We start from the raw sequence: 15,592 nt of genomic DNA, 5'->3' as shown, positions 1-15,592 counted from the left end.
TAAACGAATATGTAGTATTAATTTTTTTTAATTTTCTTTACCTTCAACCATTTATATTTATTAACTTGCAACTGTAGATAGAGTAAATAACGATAGTAAATAATTTATTTTAGTCTTCTTTGTATGCAAGTAGCAAATTAAAAATATCAAAAATAGGTAGCTCAATTATAAAATGAACATTATTAAAATGTCGTTAAAAGCAGATTATACCTACATAAATATTAAATTTGACCATATTGTAACTTTGCCAATTTTATAATTAGAAAAAAACTTTTTGTAAAAAAATCCTCTACCTGAATCCGTATAAGAAAATTGGTGTTGCCATTAAAAAAAAAGTAAGTTGTATTGCGCATGCGCGTACCGAGAGTTACAAATTTGAATTTTGCCTGAAAATGTGTCTTTAGGTACTCCCTATTACATCCCGAAAACCCCATTTCAATCCAAGGTCATCCAGAAGAAATATTAAGTGGTACCTCATATCGTGAACACATATTGCAATTAAAATAATTTGTTTTAATGTTAGTAACTTGTCAGTCTGTATAAAATATAAGTTAAAAGTTTCAAGTATTCTCAAATAGCATTTTAAAATTGGGATAAATGTTCTTAATTTTAATTAATACTTCTATAAAAAAAAACCTGTCATGGTTATAATATGAAAAACTACTTATGAGGAACCTTCTAAAACAACAATGTCATATGTTTATAAATAGCTGTCAAAATATTTTAAAAATGTCAAGTACATGACAAATCATTTTTGAGTTCCACCAACAAAATAAAATCTATTATGCCAATAACTGGTGCTGCATACAAACTCATATTAATAATTATTTAAAAACTTTTATTTTTAATTGAATATATTACAAATCTATTCGTGATCTTTATAATTTAAAGTATTAAGTCTTATCACTAAAAACTAAAAATTAATTTATTTCGCTAAAATACAAACTAAAATCATAATTTTGTTATTTTTTCTACTAAAAATTTTTTCATTGCTGTAACATCTTAAAAACTCCACGAGACTTTTAGAAATAACAACTGGTTCAAATAATCTCATAGCTAATATCAGTAATATAGAGTATAAATAGTGTATAAATAATAAAACAATAATTTTTTTAAATATGTATTTATTTCCTGTGAAAAGATAAAATAAAATATAATATATAAAAATGTCTTAATGAAAATCACAATATTAAATTATTTAAAATGCATTGTTTATCTATTTACATTAATGTAGTTATTTGATAAAAAAAAGTTCTAATTGTGATTTCCACTTTTAATCATAAGTTAGTAGTTAAGAGTAATACAATAAATACAAAAAACCAATTTATGAATTATGTTATAAATGTGATAAATAATAATAAAGCTATAAATATTTATGTTGTATAAACTATATTGATGAATAAATAAATAATAATACCATTAAATTTCAATGATCATAAGTAATAATTTAAATTAAAAAAACCAGAATCATACTTAAAATAATAATATTAGTATATTTTTTCTTTCATATAAAATTATCACAATTAATTTGTTTCAAATAATCTATTTATCATACGAGGAATTTATAAAGTTAATTATAGTTACTTTATTGATTAATTCATAAATATTTTGTAAAAAACGGGTTAATAGTAATGTAAAAAATATGAGCACTATTTATAGTGATGAGCAGGACATAATGTTAATTAAAAATTATGTGGTTTAAACATAAAAATGTATGAATTAAATATTTCTAAAATTTCAGACCACACAATACATTTATAACTCACCTATTATTTTCATTAGATTTAATATAGATTTCAATAAAAATTTAGTTTTACTCAATATTATTGGTATAAATGTATGCATTGAATGATGAAATTAGTTCTTAAATTTTGAAAATTAACATCCAAATAAATAATAAGATTATTTTTCATTTCTAATTCTATATAAATAAATGCTGAATAAATTCAAGATTTCAGTTGAACTCAACAGTGAGTAAATGTTTAAAATTTACCCAGAAGCTTCAATAACAACAGTATTAAGACCTTTTGGTCCAATTGTTGTCTTAAATTGTTCAGGTATTGGATATTCAGAATAATCTCCATCTGCCTTAGGAACCATTACGTTCAATTCAGATGATTTGGATGTAACAATTTCAGTAGTCAAAGAATCCTTGCTTAAATACATTTGGCAGCCATCTGTTTTGTCGATAGTAATTGTTGGCACTTTACCCAATACTTGCATTTGAACTGACTGACAATTAATAAACTCAGCAGATGAGACTAATGATTCAAATACCACAGATGATTTTTTACAAGAATCCATAACGATTGAATTGATTTTGTTTTTCACTGTGATCGTGGAATTTACACACTTAAATATGTAAACTACATTATTCATTTCAGCACCATCAACCACAAGATTAGTATTGTTCTTTTGGTTTTCGACAAGCCACTTTTTACCATCACGAGCAAACACCGGAGGTTTTTCAACTGCTGGTTTAGGTGCTGACACACCTGATGAATTACCAATTACAGCAGGGGCTGGTCCACTCGCTCTCATACTGGGATTTTTGTGGGTTTGCATATCAGGAGATACTTTTTTCAAGCCTTAAAACGAACATATTATTGATAAATAGACACAACTTAATAATAATAATAGTGATATTTACTTTTAGTGACATCAGTACCACGATTGATTTCTGCAAATAAGGCTGAACGGTTAGTAGCATCTGGATCAGAAGGGGCTAAACATAAATCATCCATTGGTGGCAATCCACATGGCGGTGGTGGGGGTGGTGGACCCCCGGATGGTTTTGTTCCAGCTTTTGCCCAAACCAATCCAGTTGTATGGTGTTGTTTGACATATGCTTGAAGATCAACTAAAAGTTGGACCCAAGTTCTTGCCCACTCAACATGAGTTTTGTTCCTATGTTATGATTTTCAGATATTAAACACTAATAACTAACTGAAAAAATATGTAACAATTACTTTTCTTTCCATTCTTTAAGCACACGATTTGTGTAAAATTGACCAGTATCGTTGCTTTCTTTAACGTAAGGAGCCGGGGTAGGAGACTAAAAATTTAAAAATAAAATATTCAAAATTTAGAAATATATAATACAGGCTGTACAAAATGATTCATCATATTTATTGAAAAAAGATTTGAGTAATTATAACAATTTAGAATAAGTTTTAAAGGTTAGCAATAATTGCATTAAGTTTTTGTTACAATGTCTAAAAATGTTTAATGTGACCACCATTATTCACAAGGCGTATATGTAAGCAATAGCCAAATCCCTCATAAACATGTTGAAGCATGAAAGCATCCGTAATACAACTTTTAAGTTTTCAGTTCATCAATATCTCTCAGAAGGGGAGGTACATAAACAATTCTTTTTATGTGTAATCAAAGAAAAAAAATTGTAAACTGCAAAGTCCAGATACAAGTAATGGAACACATTGGACATTGTACACATGATAACAAAAACTTGTATGTAATGGATAACCTTTATACCTTATCTTAACTTGACACTACATACATTTTACAATAAATAGGTTTTTTAAATCGGATGAATCAATTCGGAATGTATAGCAAATTACTTACCACAGCAACCCAACCTAATGCAGGTATACTTTCACTGATGGCACTGAGATGATTGAAAAATGGAGACCCACGATTTTTCTCTCTTAGTGTTTGGATCTCTTGGATTTTAGTACTTGTAGGAAGTAATAGCTTTTGCTTTTCACTGTCACTTGGTGCACTATGTTCACTGGCATATTTGATGAATTGAAACTCAGCTCTAAAAAATGTAATGGTTATTATTATTATAACTCAGTAGGTACAATTTGTTTATTTTTGAAATAATATTGATATAACTTACTGAAAAGCGCTAAGAACAAGTGCAGCCTGAGTGGCTACATCACCACCAATTTGATTGGATAATTGGACAAAAGTGGTCAAAGGACCATTAATTAGATCCTCAAACCCTTGTACACTCATGATAAAAGATTAAATACTAAAAAATAAAAATAGAGGTAGAGATAAAAATTACACATATAAAACATTTTGGTCTAGTACTATCACAAAATGTGTGTAGGTGTGTAGAATAGTAGAGGTATCTAAAAATAGTAGAATGTGTTATTCATATGTCTTATGACCTAGATTTAATTGGGTGTTTAAAAAATAACTTTTTATTATATAATTTGATTAATTAATTATATACCTAAGACATTTACAATCTAGGACCTACCTAATCAAATTTATTTTAGAACTTAATATTATTTAATTTGCATTATATGAACTTTACAGCTTTAATTATAATAGTTCTATAAATTAGATTTATATATTATATTATTATTTTAACATTGTGTCAGTAGAATAATATAGTCTTTATGTGTTTTAGCCTGTGTAAAATGTATTATACATACAAATTAGGACTTTGGGATATTTGCATATGTAACACAAATAGAAGAATTTAAATAGGCGGATATTAACAAAAAAAAAAATATAGGTGCCTAAGTCTTAAATTACACCCAAGGTATACTTAGAAAAATTGTTCAAATGTGATGAATTCATCGCTATAAAATTTAATATTAGATACAAAAAAGGTAAAAACTGAGGTAAATAATAATATAAGATAATATGTCCTACGAATATATTAGTTAATATTTTTTGAAAAAAATATCTATAATTAAATAGAAGTGGACCGAACAAAACTTCTTGGCAAGTCATCTTAAATGTTGAGGAATAATAATATTACCTACTTGTATAAATTGAATAAATACATTTTTTAAAAATTTTACTGAAACTCATTTGGAAAATTGTATAATAGGTAGGTATAAAAAAAATCTATTTTCTCATACATTTTAGTTACCTCAAACAATAGTATTTTAATGTTTTAAAAATGTATGTTTAATCTTACAATTTTTTGAAATAAAATCAAAGTTAAAAAATATAATATTTAAACAGATTTATTACAAATTATTGTCAACAAGTTACTATTCAATATGTATTTAATGGGTGTTAATACCTACCTACTTATTGAAAGAAAATAACTGCATATTTTTTAGGAAAACAAAAACTAGGATGCTGTAAATAACATAATATGGTTCATGTTTTATTAGGTAAATATTCTATTAGGTTAGTTGTTTTTTGTTTATAAAAATTGGAGACCAAAAATGTATTGAGCACTGATGCACCATTAAATAATGGTAGGTATTGAACTATGTTGACCTCAATAAAATGTCATACATACTCAACCACTAAAACATTAATTAAATTAGAATATTTTCATAACAATTAGGGATTGATCACTTTTTTATTTAACTAAAAATCTGTACCTATATTTATTATTTAAAATGTTCAAATAAATATAGAGCCCAGGTATTTTTGCTATTAGACACAGCATGAATAAATGAAAAATATTTGTACCTATACGCAATATTGTTTTGCTAATAATTATCTTTGTTTTATGACTTTAACATGGAGTTTTATGTTTCCTTACATAAATTATCATATGATTATTCTGATTATAATAGTCACAATGTTTACAAAGAAATAATTAATCAGATAAGATTTTATTTTCCTATTTAATAATAGCGTATTAATTGACTGCTGATACATAGCAATATGCTGCAAACTGATGAGGCCTTAATTCATTCAAATCTGGGAGCTGCAATAATAACACTACCTAGTAGTTTGGACAAAAAACTAAATAATACAATACAACTAATCGTTGGAACAATATTGTGTTGTGTAAAAACAAGCATCGATAGATATTATGAAGTCGTCAACTTCGGGCGTAATAATGTAATGTACTCACTAGTCACTACCCATATTATTATCAAAAATATTCGAATTGATGACTCACCTGACAATAATAATAATAATAAATAATATCGATGATGCAGAACCGACCGGCTTCACCTAGGACGATCGGCGATCATAGACTGGTGAGAAGCTAGAGAATGTCCAATGACTGATGCTCGTGGATCGAATACAACGAGAAGGGGAAAACGAAATACTAATAACTTATAAGGTAAAAAACTATAAACACAAAAAAAGTTACCCTATACAAGCGAGAATATTATTAATATTATTATTATTATTATTATTATTATTATTAATGAAAGTATTGACTGCGAAGAGCGAGGCCGATGAGCTGCTGGAGCTAGAGGCAGGCAGTAAGCGCTAGCAGCTTGCTAGACAGTAGCTACGTTATCTGTCACGATTCGCCGAATCACGAAATTCATCGCAAATTAGCCGACTGGTATTGCCAACATGACACAGCCATGAAGTGGGAAGATATTTTTTGAAAACGAAAGTTGGTAATAAACTGTTACGACCATCACCACCATCACGGATTAATATGGTATAATATTAATCCGTGACCACCGTGGACAACTAGTTTATAGGTCTATGATCATCATTCACCAGTTCCCCACCATCACCATGACAGAATATATCTAATTTCTATATTTCTATTTTATTATGAGTATATATTATTAACTATTAAGTAGTATCTTAACAGAAATTAATAAAATCCTGTACCTAGTACTACCTACCTATAAAATGTGACAGGTACCTACTTAATAGTTGTCACTTGATAGGTCTGCAGTCTGCTAGGTATTCATTTTGTTGTGCATAACTTTTAATCTAAACTATATTACCCATAGACCTTAAACTATTACTATTACTAGTAAGGTATATGATATATTGGTATTACCAACTAAAATAATATTATAAAGCTGAGGAGATAGATTTGTTTGAACACATTAATTTCGGGAACTACTGGTTTGAATTGAAAAATTATTTTTGTGTTTAATAGCGCATTTATCGTGGAGGGCTATAGGCTGTATAACATCAAGCTACAACCAATTTTGAATAATATCTATAATTGAGATTTTGTGTAGCTAATTTACGTACAAATAATATATTTTAGTTTACGTATTTTATTTAAGTACCTAGGAGAAGCCATGTAAGCCACACACAGTTAGGGTTGACGGTTTTTTCCATAGACCTATTTTATAGGTCTATGGTTTTTTCGGTATACCGTCAAAACCGGTATACCGGTTTTCGCACAAATACCGCTGCAACGGTATACCGTAATACCGGTGCGTACCGGAATATAATGTTTTTTAAAAATTGTTTACTCCCTCAGCATATCATTCCAGTGTTTTTCAGTTTTCCGGTACCACGGTTTTTTGGTATTACGGTTTTTCGGTATATACTGGTATTGCAGTATACCGTTTCATACCGCCATACCGGTACCGAATCTAATACCGCAATACCGGTTTCAAATTTCAATACCGTCAACCCTACACACAGTCGTTAGTCTCATACTCACGTCTCACAAGACAACAGAATTTGTTACCCATGTCAACAGCAGTGTCAGTCGGCCACATGATTGAGCCTAACCTAACCCTGGCCTAGTTATTTTTAATGCAACCCAACACCTTTAGGTAGATATAAACTCAAAAATGTAACTGTTTTTTAATAAATAAAATTGCACCAAAATTATTTTATTTTAATTTAAGAAAAATAAATTCAATATATATCTACTGTATTACTGATAGTAAAATAAATTATTTTAATAGCAATAATGTCAAAATATACTTAGTAATATAGGTGACAGACCATCTTCGTCGTGTAGCCTGGTGAGCTAGACCATTTTGGTCAACAGCAAAATTTAAGATAAAATATCTTAAATCATAGTCAATAGTCAACTGTACCTACCTATTTTTATTTATTCATGATTTTATGGTATTTTATTTTTTTAAGAAACTATGCATAAATTATTAAATGTAATATTTGATAATATGTAGGTAATCTGGTAATAGCTAATATGTGTACCTAGTGTTCGAAGTATGAGAAATATTTCACTAAGTTGTGAAATATTTCAATGTTTTGTGAAATATTGGATTTTTATTAATTATTTCATTTTTATTTTTTAAATATTATTTTGTTTTATATTTTTATCATATATAAATTATAATTATAATTTATATTATTTCATGTGAATCGTTAGCAAGAGAACTATGATCTTTATAATATATACCTAAGTACTGGTTTCCTTTTACTGTTTCTTTTTAATATTTATTATGTTTTTTGTTTTATATAATTATAATACATGTTAACATTAATAAGAAACAATGATCTTCATAACATAACATATATGATAAACGTTATACCCAAGCGTTTTTTTTAAAATTTATATTCCATTTTTATATTTTTATTTTTATTGTTTTTTTATATACAATTATACAAATACATGTCATAAGGATTTTTGATCAAGAAAACTCTGATCTGATTTTTAACATATAACTATATAAGTTACCACGTACATGGTACATATACAATATACCTATCTATTCCTTATTTATTTTACATTTTTACATCAAATATAGGTACAGCAAAAAAATACAATATTATATTATTATACATTAAAACTAAGAAAAAAATGTGTGTCAATGACTAATGAGGTATTTAATTTATTTAGATTAATTATTTAATATTTTACAAGACAAAACTACAAAAATAATGATAATTGAAATATTTCACACATTTTGAAATATTTCGTTTTTTTAAATTTCATGAAATTTTCAAACACTATGTGTACCTATATTACTATATTATATTTATTAGTACCTATATTTAGTCAATGTCACAATCTACAGATAACAATTATTCATATGGTTGCGTATATTATAACGATGTTAATAATCATTTTATTAGTCATCGATATCACTGGACGCGTCGTAGCCAAAACTATAGAGAACTGAGAAATTAGCATGCAGATGATAGGTTATGAGCGTTATGACTAACCCATGGTCTAATAACAGTTTGTATATTTTTATTTTGCTTCAAATCAAGGACACCCCCCTTCCGTGACTTCCTCCTGAATCTTTGGACGTCCCCTCCTCCAGTATGTGACAATTCCCTCTAGGACATAAGATTAAAAGTAAACAATAAACATATTAAACAATATATTGTACTGAAAATTCAAATAAAAGAATACATTTATAAATAAATATACAAATCAATAAATTCTTTTTTTGATCATTTAATATTCAAAACATATGAACATAATTAAAATTAAACGTCATCGATTATGATTAGTATGACTCATAAATCGTTTTAATACAAAATTTATTAATATAAATATTATACAAAATATGTAAAATTAAAAAAAAAACAGAAATGTTAAGGTTAATACATGCGCACATTTAATATATTTTTGAAGCGAATATTTCATAGGTGACAGTGGACCTTCTACGCCGTGTCAAATCCTCGCGTTATTTATTTTTAAATTATGTTGACAACCTTTGCCGACGTAAATGTTTATCCATATTTTTTATATGATATAGGCTGTCTACTGCCATGCTCAAAGATAATAATATATACATGGATGGGCATACTATAGTCACCAAAGTGGTTGTATATAATTAAAGTGTGGTATCATAACGGTATCCAGAAAAAAATCTCCGGAAAAAAAGCTTCGTTATACATTCAATGTTTTGTATCCTATAGGATAGTAAATTCAATAAGTAACTTATGTCCCATTTTGAGGATGCAACTCGACTAAGGTTTTTACTTTTTAGTTTTTTTCCTAACTGTTATACCTAATAGCTTTCATGACCGAGTTGCATCCATACAAATTACGTGTCAGAATAATATTGATCATATTTGTAAATTTGTATGTGTAATTTTCTTTTATGTCTATATGCGATTGTGACGATGTAGACGCCAAAGAATTTCTGAGCCCTATTTATAACACTAAACGCTCTTTTTTGCATAAAAAATACAAAAAATATATACAAGAAAATAAGAAAGATTGCTAATAAAAAATTTAACGAAGTTTAGACTTTGTGCGGGAATTATTAAAAAACATACAACATTTTTACACATTTTTACCAGTTACTTACCTAATTAAATTTTAATAATACGTTTTTTAATGCTAAACAAGATTAACATCAAAACCAATATTTTTAACCATACCAATATCTATTAATACAACTATATTTCCTGTCTTTACTCCTTAGTCTGAAAAATAGAAGGAAAATATTGATTTTTCAAAAATATCCTTGCCGCTTTGACGTAGTTTACGTATAAATAAAAAATATTTAGGTCACAATTTATGTAGGTATGTATAAAATATACACGGGCTGCAATTTACTTAAACAATTAAAAATGGGACACAATTTACAGTGGTTGAGTCACTGTATTTGTAAGAAGTTAGATACCGCTTATATTGTATTTTCAATATTTTTAAATTGCTGAAAGACTTATGAGTTATGAGCAGTTTTGTATTAAAGTTTAAACTTTAAATATATGGTATTAAAAATTAAAACAATTATACTTAAACCGATTATAATAAAAATTGTTCCTATATGTTTTTGATATTTTTAAGTTATGATAAGAAAAACTTACGATGAACTTTACATTACGTTTTCAAGAATTTTAACCAAGACAAAAATGGGTATCAACATTAAAAGAAAAAAATTTAGTCATAAAATCTTATAAACATATACTTAAATAATTAAATAAACACTAAAAAATGTGAACAAAAAGCTAAAAAAAAAACCAAAATATTTTGAATGTTATGTTTATCTACAAAATTAAGTCGTTAATATAATATTATTTCTTTTTGAATTGTAACAAAATTTATTTTGCACAAATATTACAGGTTTTTAGTTATTTTTTTTGTAGGGTTTCCTAATTATTTTGAAGCGGACTATGCTTTTTTTACTTGGAATTTGGCTTGATACGAAATCAAATTAAATATTTTAGTATATTGAACAGCAGCTTATTAGTTGGATTATGTAAACGATGTACCTACCAAATTTATTGTACATAAATGTTGTGTATTTTGTTTTTGAGAAAAATTTAACGGAACCCTTTGGTTTGTAATAATACAGTATAGTATTAGTATAGTATTATTTATAGTATAAAATTATAAGTAATTAGTAAAAACTTCATTAATACTTATATAATATTTAAAAAATTGATACATTCCCCTACCTTATGATCATAATTAATCCCGATGACCATCAACCCTGTCGATATTGAATGTTGTTAGCAACGAGTAACGACTGCATTGGACTGCGGGGTCATCGTCGTTTCTTGCTACCCTGGACAAGATATTTTATTTCATAAATGTCAGATATTATAGGTAGGTACATATCATTATACTTCGTTGTGATTTTTTTTTAAATGATAAATCCAATATCAATGAATCTAATTGAAAATTTAAATGAAACCTCATATACAGAAACGTCGAAAAAAAATTCAAAAAAATGATGTATTTGGCTTAGGGCCAAATATGTGTTATGTTAATTATAACCTTCCTAGGGGTAAGTAAAAAATAATATATTACATTTATAATTTATTTTTTAAAACTATTGTTTTAGCGTTACCTATGAACCAATACCAAGTTAAAAAACTGATTAAGGATGGAAATGTGCAGAGTTTGGAAGAAAAGTTACTGAATGGCGAAGGCTATAAATTAATTGGACACTATTCGACAAATCCTAAAATTAAAGTGTTTTTACAATCAGTTCCGATTTATATAGTAAATATTCGATTATATTTAAATAATCATAAAAGTGATTTAAATTCACTACCTAGATTATATTAGTTAAGCATACTTACATATTAATTTTCCACATACATATTAGGTGATTTGTATTTATTATTTTATTTTGTAGGGAGAGGTAAAAATAAATTAAAATATTTAGGTTTTAAAATATTATGATGTATTTTATATTTTGAAGACTGTATGAAGATTATCCAATATACGATTTAAAATATTTAATACGATTTAGTAGGTTTATTCAACTATAGGTACTGAGTTCAAAGTTCGAACTTCAAACTTATTTTATAATGTACTACCATACAACATAGTTAGGTAATTTACCCATTTAGATATTAAACCACAAAAAATATTATTTTTCATTGTAAAATAGTTTATAACGAAACCTGAGGATTTAAATTTCATGAAAATTTGAAACGCTTATAAAAAAAAATTTTGCAAATATCTTGTGACTTACCTTGACACCTTACATTACATTTCCAAGCATTTTTTGCTTATAAAATATATAACAAACAATCATTTTATCTTAAATAAGTCGAATACAAACTAAAAAAAAGGTGGGCAAGTGGGTGTCACTCTGCTGAACAGTAGGTTACAAGTGGGTCACTGAAATGGTCAATGGATAGTGTTAAATTTGAATTCAATGATATCATTTTATAAGAAAAACGATTCTGAGCGAAAACGGCCAGTCAGCTTATTATATTACTACTGTGTAGTAGTTCGTGTTACTAAGTATATTATTTAATGATACTATTGTGAATAAAGTAATTTATAAATTTACCTATTTACGTAGAACTTTGTTTTAAATTTTCAATCCTTAGCTATAAAAGTTGAACATTTTATACATTTTTAACTACGAAATAATTATTACATTTTAAATTAGATAAATGTTGTCAAAATTCAAACTTCAAATGTATTATAAAAAAAATTGTGCCTATGTATTTTTAATATTTTTCAACTGCAATTGTAACAATAAATCAGGAGCCTCGAATTAAATTTTCACGCTTTTTACCCAACTAATAAAATTTTATTGATATTTATATAAAAAAAAAAAACTAAAAAAATTGAAAACTGACAATGTCCGTAAACAGCTCAAAAAGAGTCAAATTATTTTTAAAATGTTATCGTGTATAGAAAATGCTAATATAAACATTCAAGTATCTACAGTCATTTGTTTTTTTTAATTACAACAAAATAAGAAAATCGTTATGTGAGAAATCGAGTGAACACCTATCAGATGTTGTAAACATATGAATTTCAAATGCTCATAAAAATTTAATTTGACGTTCTTCTAGAAATTATTTTTTGATAAGGGTAGAAAAACTTATGAGGAATCTTGTATTACATTTTAAAATCATAGATTAAAAAGAATATTTTTTATGAATTTCTAACTCAAAATAATTTTCAAATTTTCGTCATTTTTACGTATTTTGTCAATATTTGAATTTTGAATGCTTATAAAAAAAAATTGAGACTAGATTTTTATTTTTTTTATCTGCCTTTGAAACAATATACTAGGAGTCTTCTATTAAATTGTCAAGCTTTTTTAACTAACAAATAAAGTTTTATTGATATTTTTACTTTTGACCTCCCCAAAGTACCAACTAGATTCACTTTCCTATACATTATAGGCGAAACTTTAAAATCCCTGTAAATATTGTTTTTTTGAAGTAGGTATTACATTAAAACAATATCGAATTTGTCTAAAACTGGTTTTGTCTAAATATTCTCGTATTTTTTTGTTTTGTTTTTCTGATTGTTTTATGAATAACTGGGAAATGTATACACGATTTAAACTAGAGTTGATTTTCTAACAGAAACTTCCATCAAAGCTGAAGATTGGAGCACATCAGTTTAAAACCAATATATTTATCCTTTCACTCAGAGTTTAAAAAATAGGTGTTTGGCAAATAAGTGGATAGTCATTAATTTATTTAATAAAATAAAACATAAATTGAGAACTGTTTAAGATGTAGGTACATAATAATATATGTTATTACAACTAACTTAATGGTTTATTGTACAATATTCATTAAAAAAAAAATATTGTTATTATTGCCTACGTATAAAGTACAGTAAACACTAAACATAACATTATATAATGATATAACCACCAAACTACACGAAATTCCGGGACCAGAAATTGGAGCAACAAACAAAGTAATACTTTTTTTTTTTTAATAAACGTATTTTAGTATTTATATAAACTAAATTAGGTATTATATTAACAAGAATTGTAAAAAACAGCTAAAATATGTACCTAAACATATTATTAACAATTAGTTTAGGTAGGTATAGTTATATATTTATATATGTATATACATAGACAGTTGCTTTCTTTGACTATACTCGTACCTTTATATTATTAAACGATCAATATTGAAATTGTAGGTCAGAAATTCAGAAATGTCGTGTTTAGTAAAAATGACGTATATATTGATAAACAACACAAATAAATATGAATTTATAATAAATTTTATCATAATTTGAATGTCGCAAACATTTCAGAGATGCTTTTTCGAGTCTTAAATGTAATTGAAATATTTCGAGAGCTGATATTTTCAAAATTTAATAAGCTCGAAGATTCCCTGTAATCAAAAACACTTATTTTTTTGAGATATTTATGTTTTTACAATGGTGTTTATTTTTATTTTTTTTATTTTTATATCGTGTGTACAAAATTTCTTCCAGAAGGAGTGCTTCGATTTCTACGTATAGTACCTTTTCTTTTAGAAAATTGGATCAAGATGGTACTTTAAAGAGGTTTAAAAAAATTACGAAAAAACCCTTAAAATGGGATTTTAATTTCTAACGCTTTGTTTATCACCATAGAAACGAATAAAAAATTATAATATTTTAATATTAATTCAATTTACATGATAATATAAATAATAACAATATAAAATATCCAGACTGACAAACCGTCTCCGCTCAGAATCGTTTTTCTTATACAATGATATTATATCATTGAATTCAAGTCTAATACAATCCATTATACAATGACCCACTTGTAATCTACTGTACAGCAGAGCGACATCCACTTACCTGCTTCTTTTTTTTTATTGAGCTTTAGCCCGGAAACTACTATAGGGGGAGCATTTAAAGTTCGAATTTAAAAAATAATATTGTAGTTACAAATTTAGAAAATGTTTAACTTTTATAGCTAAAGAGTAAGGGTTGACAATTTTAAAAAAATTCCATGTCAATAGGTAAATAAATTACTTTATGTACAATAATATTATTAAATATACTTAGTAATATTATATCAGATGCTGACTGATGACCGTCTTCGATCAGAATTGTTTTTTCGTTTTCGTATACAATTATATTATTGAATTTAAATTTAACACCATCCATTAAATGACTCACTTGTAACCTAGTGTACACTGTACAGCATAGCAACACCCACTTGCCCATCTTTTTTTATTTAGATCATAAACATCCTATCTCTAACTAATTATAACTTATTATATATGTTTTTCTCTCACTGGATATTGCTATTCAGTGATATACATGTATGTATCATATACCTATCATATATTTTATATATATAATATAGTGACACTGATATTCAGTATTATTAATTATTATTCAATAATTTTCCATTAATGTTTTAGGCCCGTATGGATATGCTGCAAGATTCTGCTTGTAAGGGAAATTTGAGAGATATGCAATTATTATTAGAAAATGGAAACACGTCAAGAAATATTTACAAAATTCTTCCTGCAAAATTAGTTTGCAGCAAAGATTTAAATGGAGTAACTATACTGCACAAAGTCGTTTATTATGACTATTTAGATGTTGTTGAGTGGCTTGTGAAGAACTATCCACAAACTGTCCACGTTAAAGATAAAGTAATAGTTTCAATATATATCAAATATTCAAATTTCAAATATAAATTTGCTTAAGATAATATCTTATTTATCAATGCTAATTAGTAATTACCCATCTATATAAATTTTATAATATAACTTAGAACTAATTAGAAGAGTTAGATAAGATGGACGATGGCAAGTAGGT

The 15,592-nt window shown here is 26.5% G+C and overlaps 2 protein-coding genes across 2 annotated transcripts in view; one reads left to right on the top strand and one right to left on the bottom strand.

Moving 5' to 3' along the window:
* Positions 1 to 836: 836 nt before the first annotated feature.
* Positions 837 to 6,189, bottom strand: LOC100165171 (adenylyl cyclase-associated protein 1). Its single transcript, XM_001947369.3, has 6 exons — positions 5,852 to 6,189; positions 3,863 to 3,997; positions 3,586 to 3,781; positions 2,970 to 3,055; positions 2,651 to 2,907; positions 837 to 2,588 (listed from the first exon to the last, which is right to left on the bottom strand). Exons 2-6 carry the CDS (start codon positions 3,979 to 3,981, stop codon positions 1,990 to 1,992), a joined length of 1,257 nt encoding a protein of 418 aa, XP_001947404.1. The 5' UTR covers positions 3,982 to 3,997; positions 5,852 to 6,189; the 3' UTR covers positions 837 to 1,989.
* Positions 6,190 to 10,666: 4,477 nt separating this feature from the next.
* Positions 10,667 to 15,592, top strand: part of LOC100570395 — a 21,222-nt gene continuing 16,296 nt past the window's right edge. The window contains exons 1-3 of the mRNA XM_029489044.1: positions 10,667 to 11,333; positions 11,391 to 11,551; positions 15,190 to 15,426. Of these exons, the coding sequence (XP_029344904.1) occupies positions 11,234 to 11,333; positions 11,391 to 11,551; positions 15,190 to 15,426 (498 nt within the window). The 5' untranslated portion in view covers positions 10,667 to 11,233. The remainder of the gene's footprint in view (positions 11,334 to 11,390; positions 11,552 to 15,189; positions 15,427 to 15,592) is intronic.

Source organism: Acyrthosiphon pisum, chromosome A2 (assembly GCF_005508785.2).
Source record: "Acyrthosiphon pisum isolate AL4f chromosome A2, pea_aphid_22Mar2018_4r6ur, whole genome shotgun sequence".
In the NCBI taxonomy this organism is placed as follows: domain Eukaryota; kingdom Metazoa; phylum Arthropoda; class Insecta; order Hemiptera; family Aphididae; genus Acyrthosiphon; species Acyrthosiphon pisum.
This window is presented reverse-complemented; position numbering and strand designations above follow the sequence as displayed.

Coding starts and splice junctions, on each gene's coding strand:
- LOC100165171 (XM_001947369.3), bottom strand. CDS start 3,981: ATGAGTGTACAAGGGTTTGAGGATCTAATTAATGGTCCTTTGACCACT. Junction 3,782..3,862: donor CTTGTTCTTAGCGCTTTTCA/GTAAGTTATATC, acceptor TACATTTTTTAG/AGCTGAGTTTCAATTCATCA. Junction 2,589..2,650: donor TGGTACTGATGTCACTAAAA/GTAAATATCACT, acceptor GTTCGTTTTAAG/GCTTGAAAAAAGTATCTCCT.